Source organism: Lutra lutra, chromosome 7 (genome assembly GCF_902655055.1).
Source record: "Lutra lutra chromosome 7, mLutLut1.2, whole genome shotgun sequence".
Taxonomy (NCBI): Eukaryota; Metazoa; Chordata; class Mammalia; order Carnivora; family Mustelidae; genus Lutra; species Lutra lutra.
The window spans coordinates 62,881,647-62,891,562 of NC_062284.1; the positions used below are offsets into that span (position 1 = coordinate 62,881,647).

Genomic DNA, 9,916 nt, shown 5'->3' on the forward strand with positions numbered 1-9,916 from the left:
CATATTTCCTTCATTAGGTAAATGGTTTAACTGTGGTATATCCACACCATGGAACGCTACTCAGCAATAAAAAGGAATGAACCACAGATACATGCAACAATTTGGACAGATCTCCCAGGAGTTATGTGGATGGAAAGAAGCCTATCTGAAACGGTTACAAAATGTATGGTCCCATTTATATAATATTTTGAAATGACAAAATATCACAAACGAAGGACAGTCTTAATTAGTGATCACCAGAGGTTCACTAGTGGTTATAAAAGGATAGCACTAGGGATCCTTGGAGGGCTGGAACCATTCAGTATGTTGACCACAGTGGTAGATACACAGGTAACTAGACTTTATAAAAATTCACACAGACAAACACAAGTGAAACTAGGGAAACCTAAGTACATTCAGTGGATTTTATCAATGTCAGTAGCCTCGTTATGATTTTATAGTACTATTTTGCAAAACATTACCATTTGGGAAACAGGGCAAAGTTTACAAAGGATCTCCAAGTATTATTTCTTAAAACTGCATGTTTTAACCTTAACTTTTTAAAAAGTTTAATAGGGAGGAGCGCCTGGCTGGCTCAGTCAGTGGAGCATGCAATTCTTCATCTTGGGGTTATGAGTTCGAGTCCCATGTTGGGTGTAGAGACTGCTTAATTTCAAAATTTTTACAAAAATAAAGTAAGATGTTTGACAGGGAAATAAAACAATCTATAGTTCTTCAGTATATTTTAGGATGCTCCATGTTTAGGACCATCAGCTTCTATCAACTGAACACTAGATATGAGAGGAAGATCTTTTTGGAATTTTATGTAGAAAAGTTCACAAACAGCTTTTCTCAAAATACTTGCATTAATGAATAAAGACAACATTTAAAAAATAAACATACATGTGTTTTGAGGGGCTTTCAATCTCTCGAAATCAACTCCAAATCCTTTCTAGATTCATGGGCTTTGCACATATAATTCTGTCTAGATAGCTCCTTCCCCCCACATGCCAAACTTCTGCCCAACCCCTCAACTATGGCTAACAAATTCATATTTATAGTTTAGACTACATTCCTTAGAGAAGCCTACCTCTATCACACAAAAATAGGTTATATATTATATTTTCCTTCCTCCTTTGCAAGGATCACAATTGTAACTGCATAGCTACTTATGTAATGATTTCAATAACTGTCTCCCTATTAAATTATAAGCTCCATGATGGTAAAGCCCCTTTAAAACACCTGTCACAGTGTCTGCACATTTATTGAATGTAAACATTCAAGGTGTTTTGTGAGTTTTTTGGTTTTTTGTTTTGTTTTGAGAAAGGGCAACACATTGATGCAAAAAGGGAAAAGTAGTAGCATGGGCCTTCTCTGACAGCACTGCTTCATATACAATAAGGGGTACGCATAATTCCTGTTCCCACTAGTTCAAACCAAGGGGACACAAAAACATAAGCAAAGCACATGTTCCTAAAGAAGTACCATAAACTTAAATGCCTACAGAAAGCAAAACAAGGTTACATAAATGAGTGAAGTGGCTAAGAAGAAAAGCAAAAGCACTACAATAAACGAATACTTGGGGGGGCGCCTGGGTAGCTCAGTCGTTAAGTGTCTGCCTTGGGCTCAGGTCATGACCCAGGGTCTGGGATCAAGCCCCGCATCAGGCTCCCTGCTCAACAGGAAGCCTGCTTCTCCCTCTCTCACTTTCCCTGCTTGTATTCACTCTCTCACTGTCAAATAAATAAATAAAATCTTTAAAAATAAATAAATAAAATAAGTGAATACTTGGCTTCAGTGTCCATGTTCAATAGTCAACAGTGAATTACAGAGTCTATAACAGACCATAGCTCTCATGCCCATCTAAGCAGAGGTAGGCTGCTACTCACAGCTCCAGCCAATTGTTAGCAATAATATAACAGCTGTATTACCTCTGAACTGCTAATGCCAGAAGATGAAATCCAAGTTTTATGTAAAATTTCCCCATTTTAAAATTCTATCAATTAATGTAAATATATTTTACAACCATGTGTGGGCCAAACAGAAACAACCTGCAGGCCAAAATAAACCCACAAATTTGTAGCTTGTTCTAAAGTATCCAACTGGTTATTTGGGAGAAAAAAATTATGTGCAGAGTATTAAATAGAATTTTTTTTAAAAGAATTTTTTCTTGGGGCGCCTGGGTGGCTCAGTGGGTTAAGCCTCTGCCTTCGGCTCAGGTCATGGTCTCAGGGTCCTGGGATTGAGCCCCGCATCAGGCTCTCTGCTCAGCAGGGAGCCTGCTTCCCTTCCTCTCTCTCTCTCTGCCTGCCTCTCTGCCTACTTGTGATCTCTGTCTGTAAAATAAATAAATAAAATCTTTAAAAAAAAAAAAAAAAAAAGTTTTTTCTTAAGAGAAAACCATACTCTTTCACCACCTCAACCTAACATTCTCCTCTCTGACTGCTCCCTTTTCTACCTTGCCATCACAAGGTCCCTGAGGTTGTCTAAGTTCTCCTTTGATCTTAGATTTTAGGAGGACGATTAAGAAATACTTAGTAAAAAAGAAAGAGAAGGCATTTGAGTCAGGAGGGTCCAAAGCTCAGCCATCACTTACAACCAATGTATGCTACAGCAAGTTATTTAACTTCCTCACCCATCAGTTTCCCCCTTTATGTAATGGAAATAATAAAAAGTCTTCACAATACAGCTACTTTACAGACGAAATTAAATGAGACTATATATCAAACATCCAACTAATGCTTAACAGAGGATAAACTCAATAAATGGACAATATAAAACTAAACATAAGACAAAGTAAAAATTCAACACTGTTTAGGGTATGAATTAAACATTGTGGTTCTAAAGGTAAGATAATTTAGTTGGTACATCAAAAGCATGCCTAACAGTTTTGATAATATATTTAAATATTTTTTGATGATTTTTTTCCTACTAAGTCATATCTATGCCAAGAATGAAAAATGCTTATTTTGTTTTACATGCACAAAGTAGATCACAAAAATAATAGTACAGGTGTAAAAATGTTATTACCTTTACAAAAGTGATTCTAGCTATCAGTATTAATGTACTAGTTAATACACTCCTCAAATCCCACTTTCTAATTCACAAAAATAAGATTAATCCTTTTATCTTTGGGATAAGGCAATAGGCACAAATGAAAGAATTCAGCCATTAATAAATTTAAATAAATTCCTGCCAACACTAGTATACCTGCTTGTCCTGTTTGGCTGAGGTAACTGTTCAATGACCTGACTGATGGAACTACATGTATCCAAATGAGAAGAATCCATAGGTTCTGAAAAAAATAACTGGGTATTAGTATAAAAGGCATTTATCACCAAACTTCAATGCAAGTTTAGAAATGTAGACAATCCAATCTAACCAGCTACATTAAAAATCAACTTTTTGAGTGCCTACTATGCACCAAATACTGTGCTAAACCTCCTTATGTACATTCACCACAACCACATGTTTAGATCCACCCAGCTCCACAAGAGCACTCCTGCAAAAGGGACCAATAGCTTTAAACACCTCACCTGCAGCTTTGTTTTCTTTCAGGTGCTCATTGAACCCACTATTACTATCTCCTTGTTCTTCTCCAGCTGTTTGTTCAGGATTGGACACAACATCCTAGAAAATATACATACTTAATATCCCCACTATATATGAAATAATCCAAAATGAGGCATACTTTTTGTGAATGTGTTGATTTCATTTTTACAACCAATTTTAATCCAAAAGATAGTGATCTCCTAAGTACTTATGTTTGCTGATTGGTCTTGATTAACTCACCAACACAGGGTTCTCTTTGTGTGTCTGCAGATTAGGAAGGTGTCGAGATAGCATACTGAAGTGAGAACCAGAATCATCTTCTAGAACCTGGCTTTCAGGCTGAGAATCTTCTATTATCAGGCAAGGAGTGTCTTGCTGAGAGAAATCTGAATCCAACTGACTTCCAGTGGGGTCCATCTGCTCCCCTGGAATGGAATAACAAAAGATCAGTTCGGTGTAACCTACTAGCCTTCCTCACGCAGTTTGAGCTTAAATAATGGGGCGGAAGTGCAAGAGCTAGGAAAGGGGACCCGTCTAGGGCTCTAATTAGATTATATTTATAATCGCTGCAAGCACTTTCCTATCACACCTCCCAATGCCTGGTTTCCTCGTTATTTACTATCAGCCTGCCAATCCTTCTCTCCCTCTTCTTTTCCATCACCTTCCCCGTAGACACCCCTTTCCTCCCCTTCCTAACCTCTTCTTTCACCGCCTCTTTTTCCATCCCCCACAACGCTCCCTACGTCCTTATGGCGCCTCTATGGCCCCCCAAAAGGCTGCTTTGTAATCTCTGTTCGCCAGAACACCCACAGCCCTTCACGCTTCCTCAAGACCACCCAGCCTTCCCAGCTACTACTTCCCCACCCCCTTCTCAGGGCCCTCCACCCTTTCCCCGTCACCGCCGCCATGCTTGTCACCCCGCCCCCTCCGGTCAGCCATCCCTTCAGACCCGAAACCCAAGCCTTCAGAGCTCATTGCACCCCCACTTTTCTACAAATAGTACCAGGCATCCCGGCGGGAGATCACTCGCGCTGGAGCTAGAAGTCCCTGCACGCTCCCCAGCTCCCTCCAATCGAATCCCCAGGTCGCCGCTGTAGCCGCCGCCGCCGCCGGCCGCGAGCTCCCCCTTTTCCCGTCGCGTCACGCAGTATCAGCTCGCCCATTCGCTGCTGCTGTCCGCCACTCAAGAAACCCTGTGGATAATTGGTGGCTGAGGCAAAGTGCCCCGCCCCACGTAAGAAAAAGGAACACCGCGGCGTGTTTCCATGGCAGCCTGGACGTTGCAGGCCCTCCCCCTAGTACGGCCAGAGAATGACAGTATCCTTGAACCGAAGGGACCTTGAGAGGGCGTGAAATGTATTCCCCTGCCTCTAGGAAAATTGTTTGTACTGAGACATAAGAGAAAAGACCTGATTCCGATCGTACCTGCACCTTGAGGTCCCTTCTATCACCCTCTTCCATAGAAAAGGAGAGGGTTCCCCGGCTTTCTAATAAAAGGGTGAGGAAGAGGATCCAGGATGCCTAGTACTTCAGAGCTGTTAAAACTGAAGAAAGGGAGGATGCTTTGGGTTTACCTGTGTCCCTCAGGATCCTTTTATGTGGGCCTCTGACTGTATTCCAGGCCCTCACATTACGTCTCCGCCAGTTTGGGCCAGTTTGGGGTTGGTTTTGGGAGGTTTTTTGTTTGTGCTGCTGTTGTTGTTTTCCTTTATATTGTCTGAGAGCCCCAGTAAAGATTTTTTTTGTTTTGTTTTTTGTTTTTTGGGTCCCTATTGCCCTTTGCAGTCTGGAACATAGTTCGAGCTTCACGTTTGCTTATCATTGTTCTATCTTTTATATGAACTTGACGCCCAAGGAGAGTATATCCCCAGACATTTTTTGCACTTCCGTTGAGAGAATTGAGCACATTGATTTGCAGCCTCCGTGGTGAAGAGAACAGCTGCCACCCCTTTAACTAGATGACCTCAAAGATCCCTTCAAACCTTAAGAGTCTCTATTAACCTAATTATGGTGCCAGGGTCTTATAAAGGGTGTGGCAGCTGTGACTTGTATTAATGAACTAGACACCATGAGGAATACGTGTTTTGTTTTATTTAAGTGGTGGTTGCATCTGGAACGGAATTCTAGCCAGAGCAGCTGTCAACAGGGAAATCACCTAACACTCTGCCAAGCATACACCTAGCAGGCATTCAATAGGAGGTAGTTCTTTCTCTCTACCCCAGGCTCAGAGTGACTTAGGTACAGCCCAACCACCATCTTCCAACCCTGTAAATACCTAGTTTAGCACTTGATACAGGCTAAGAGGAAGTGGAGCTTCCTATAAACCAGTCTTCTCCCTGCTGTTATAAATTACAGTGATCACATTTTTTAAGCCAACAACCAAAGTATATCATGTGAGTTTATGTTACTTATGGAAACAACAGGACAGAATATTTGAAATGAATCTGTCCTGAAAAATCCAAAATCTATTGTTGCTGTAACTAGAATATAATTAGAGTCCCTGGAATGTTTTACTAGTGGAACAAAAATGGAGTAGAACACACAGACACCACCTACTTCTTAATCTTGAAATCATTTATAATTGACTCCTCCTTTCTTCCACTCCTAATGCTGCAGAAGACCAGTGACCACATAAATTTAATTCTAAAAGGACCAGGGCAGGTCAATATTAACAACATGAGATAGACTTAAGTGAATTCATCTGTTCCACTTGTGAGAGCTCAAGCAGTCAATTCCTACTGTCGGCAAATCTTGACCTCGATTTTCATAAAAATACCCCAAAAGTCACTATATATTTGCTCTTTTCTGTCTTGCTATCACATCCCTCCCCAAGCAAGACATAAATAAATAGGCTTTCTTGATTATTTGAAAGGCAACCATATATGTTTGTTAAAACTCACAAAACTGTGCACGAAAAAGGATAAACAACCTCAATAAACATAGCTAAAAATAAATAAATAAACCTGAGCCATTCCCATTACTAAATAAAACTGTGAAGAAAAACTGTGAGTGGCACCTGGATGGCTCAGTCAGTTCAGTGTCCACCTTTTTATTTCAGTTCAGGTCATGATCTCAACATCATGAGATGGAGCACTACCTTGGGGCTCCACACTGGGTGTGGAGCCTACCTACTTAAGCCTGTTTACAATTCTCTCTCTGCCCCTCAGCCCCACCTCATGTGAGCATGTGAATGGGCTCTCTCTCTCTCGTTGTCAAAAAAAACCCCAAAACTGTGAATTCCTTGGTAGCCAGTATAACAAATTAATCATTAAATAACCCAAGAAGATTAGAAAATGCAGGCACAGATGGTTACCACTGAGACTGTGACTAATTGTGGTAGGTGAGCCAAAGACCTTTATTGACTCTAGGCTGTCAAGGACCATCAGTTGAGCTACCTACCTGCAGGTGCATCTTTACCTAAGCCACCTCAGGGAGAGAAATCTAATTTACCTCTGAAGACAAGAAAACCCCATCAGACTTTATGTTAACTCACGTTAAATTTAGTAAGCCGGGGCACCTGGGTGGCTCGGTGGGTTAAGCCTCTGCCTTCAGCTCAGGTCATGATCTCAGGGTCCTGGGATTGAGCCCCGCATCGGGCTCTCTGCTCAGCAGTGAGCCTGCTTCCTCCTCTCTCTGCCTGCCTCTCTGCCTACTTGTGATCTCTCTCTCTCTCTCTCTCTGTCAAATAAATAAATAAATAATAAAATCTAAAAAAAAAAATTTAGTAAGCCTCATTGTCAGAAATTTTTCTTTTAATCATCTAATCTAAACCCTTTATTCTAGAACTTAAAGCTACTTCCTCTTCTATTGTCTTTAATGGTAATTTAAAAAACTGGATAAATTTTCATAAGGCCTGGAATTATCTAGTCCAATAATTCTATAATATATTTCAACCAAACAATAAATATAAGTGCTATATACTTCCTTTGCTAGTCCTTTTTTTTTTCTAAGATTTTATTTATTCATTTGACAGCGAGAGAGGGAACACAGCAGGGGGAGTGGGAGAGGGAGGAAGGAGGCTTCCCACCAAGCAGGGAAACCCAATGAGAGGCTTGATCCCAGTACCCTGAGATTGTGACTGAGCCACCCAGGTGCCCCTGTTAGTCTTTTTCTGAGGTCTCATCACAGACTTCTCTAAGCAAAAGAACCCCAGATGATTTAGTCCCACCTCACAGACACTGTGTGTCTGTGAATACACCAACCCTTAAATTTGCTTTATTGTTTGCATCTGGAAACTCAGTTTGGGCATTCAGTGGCAGAGAACTTTACTGAGGATATCACAAGTGCTGAATTTAATGAAAAACTATTATAGATCCCTTTTAAGCTGCAATATTAAGTATTACCATTTCAACTTACATTTAAGGTATAGTTGATTCTGACCCCTGGGATAACTTCTGTTGCCACTTGGACCTATACAATCATGTCCAGTCGTACCAATGATATAACTAATAATATATTACATTTTGCTATGGCAGCGGGTATTGTGCTCTATTTTCTATTCCTTCTCCCACCTAAAAGCCTCACACTCTCTGAGGGTTACAGATGAGGACACTAAAGCTTAGAGAGATGAAATAATTTGCATAGTGTCTTAAAGCTAGTAAGAGTTAGAATTTGAACGCAGTCCCTAGTGCATTAGGAATTCATAATAATTAAAATAATATGAAGAAAACAGAGGAAAAATTGTAAAGTTGTCAACTCTACATCCTTATGAAGAAGTTAAGTCAATGGGGCGCCTGGTGGCTCAGTGGGTTAAGCCTCTGCCTTCGGCTCGGGTCATGATCCCAGGGTCCTGGGATCGAGCCCCACATCGGGCTCTCTGCCCAGCAGGGAGCCTGCTTCTCCCTCTCTGCCTGCCTCTCTGCCTACTTCTGCCTACTTGTGATTTCTCTCTCTGTCAAATAAATAAATAAATCTTTAAAAAAAAAAAAGAAGTTAAGTCAACAAAGAGGTGATGATGTAATTAAAACGTGAGAGAAAATTTCTTAAGGTACTCAATAATTGCCTATGGTACTATATAAACTTCCTAACATGAGCCTGGCAGACTTGATACCTGCAACCCAGGCAGTAGAAGCAAGCCCATTGGTCTGTATCTTATCTCTATAGAACTGCCTCCTGTTCATTTTAAGTAAACTTTTTATTTTGAAAAGAATTTCAGAGCAACAGAAAACTTGCAAAAATAGTATAATAAACATAGTAAAGTGATCTCTCATAAACCCTTTCACCTAGATTCACACGTTAACATTTTGCCACATTGCTCCTACTCAATTTTTTTTATTGTGATAAAATACATATAATGTGACATTTACTATTTTAGCCACTTGTAAGGGTACAGTTCTGTGGAATTAAGTACATTCACTTTTTTTATTAAAGATTTTACTTATTTGTCAGAGAGAGAGAGAAAGAACCAGTGAGCACAAGCAGGGGGAGCAGCAGACAGAGGGGGAAGCAGGCTCCCGCCAAGCAGGGAGCCCAATGTGGGACTCGATTCCAGGACGCTGGGATCATGACCTGAGCCAAAGACAGATGCTTACCCAACAGAGCCACCCAGACGTCCCAGTACATTCACGTTGTTATGCAACCATCACGACCATCCATCCCCAGAATTTTTTCACCTTCCCAAACTAAAACTCTGTACTCATTAAACAGTTACTCCTCCAACCCCCCTCCCACCGGTCCCTGGCAACCACCACTGCTACTTTCTGTCTCTATGAATTTAACAACTCTAGGTACCTCATATAAATGGAATCATACAATATTTGTCCTTTTGTGTCTGGCTTATTTCATTTAGCATAATATCCTCAAGATTCATCCATATTGTAATTTTATTTTATTTTTTTTTAAAGATTTTATTTATTTATTTGACAGAGAGAGATCACAAGCAGGCAGAGAGGCAGGCAGAGAGACAGGAGGAAGCAGGCTCCCTGCTGAGCAGAGAGCCCGATGCGGGACTCGATCCCAGGACTCCGAGATCATGACCTGAGCTGAAGGCAGCGGCTTAACCCACTGAGCCACCCAGGCACCCCATATTGTAATTTTAAAAGCATGTATCAGAATTTCCTTCCCTTTTAAGGCTGAATAGTATTCTATGTACATATCACTTTTTTTTTTTTTTTTTAATTTCTTACTTTTAGGTAATCTCTCCACCCAACTTGGGGCTTGAACTCATAACGCTGAGATCAAGGTTCGCATGCCCTACCAGCTGAGCCAGCCAGATGCCCCTGTATAAATCACATTTTCTTTGTCATCCTTGTCCATTTTTACCCACTTTTCTAATCTCTCCAGAGCCCCAAATTTGCCACAGATGAAGCCGTGGAAGGACATGAGCAGAGCACACTGCCCCCTTCCGGCTAGCTTCATTTTCCAGCCAGCCAATCAGCTGTAGGCC

At 40.9% G+C, this 9,916-nt stretch overlaps 1 protein-coding gene across 4 annotated transcripts in view; it reads right to left on the bottom strand.

The window, feature by feature from the left end:
- The window catches only part of TP53BP1 (tumor protein p53 binding protein 1), a 74,589-nt gene extending 69,911 nt beyond the window's left edge, over window positions 1-4,678 (bottom strand). For all 4 annotated transcript variants that reach the window (XM_047736468.1, XM_047736469.1, XM_047736467.1 and 1 more), the window contains exons 1-4: window positions 4,535-4,678; window positions 3,772-3,956; window positions 3,516-3,609; window positions 3,190-3,274 (exon numbers count right to left, since the gene is read on the bottom strand). In XM_047736468.1, coding sequence (XP_047592424.1) covers window positions 3,190-3,274; window positions 3,516-3,609; window positions 3,772-3,956; window positions 4,535-4,541 — 371 coding nt within the window. In that variant the 5' untranslated portion in view covers window positions 4,542-4,678. The remainder of the gene's footprint in view (window positions 1-3,189; window positions 3,275-3,515; window positions 3,610-3,771; window positions 3,957-4,534) is intronic.
- Between the last annotated feature and the right edge of the window lie 5,238 nt (window positions 4,679-9,916).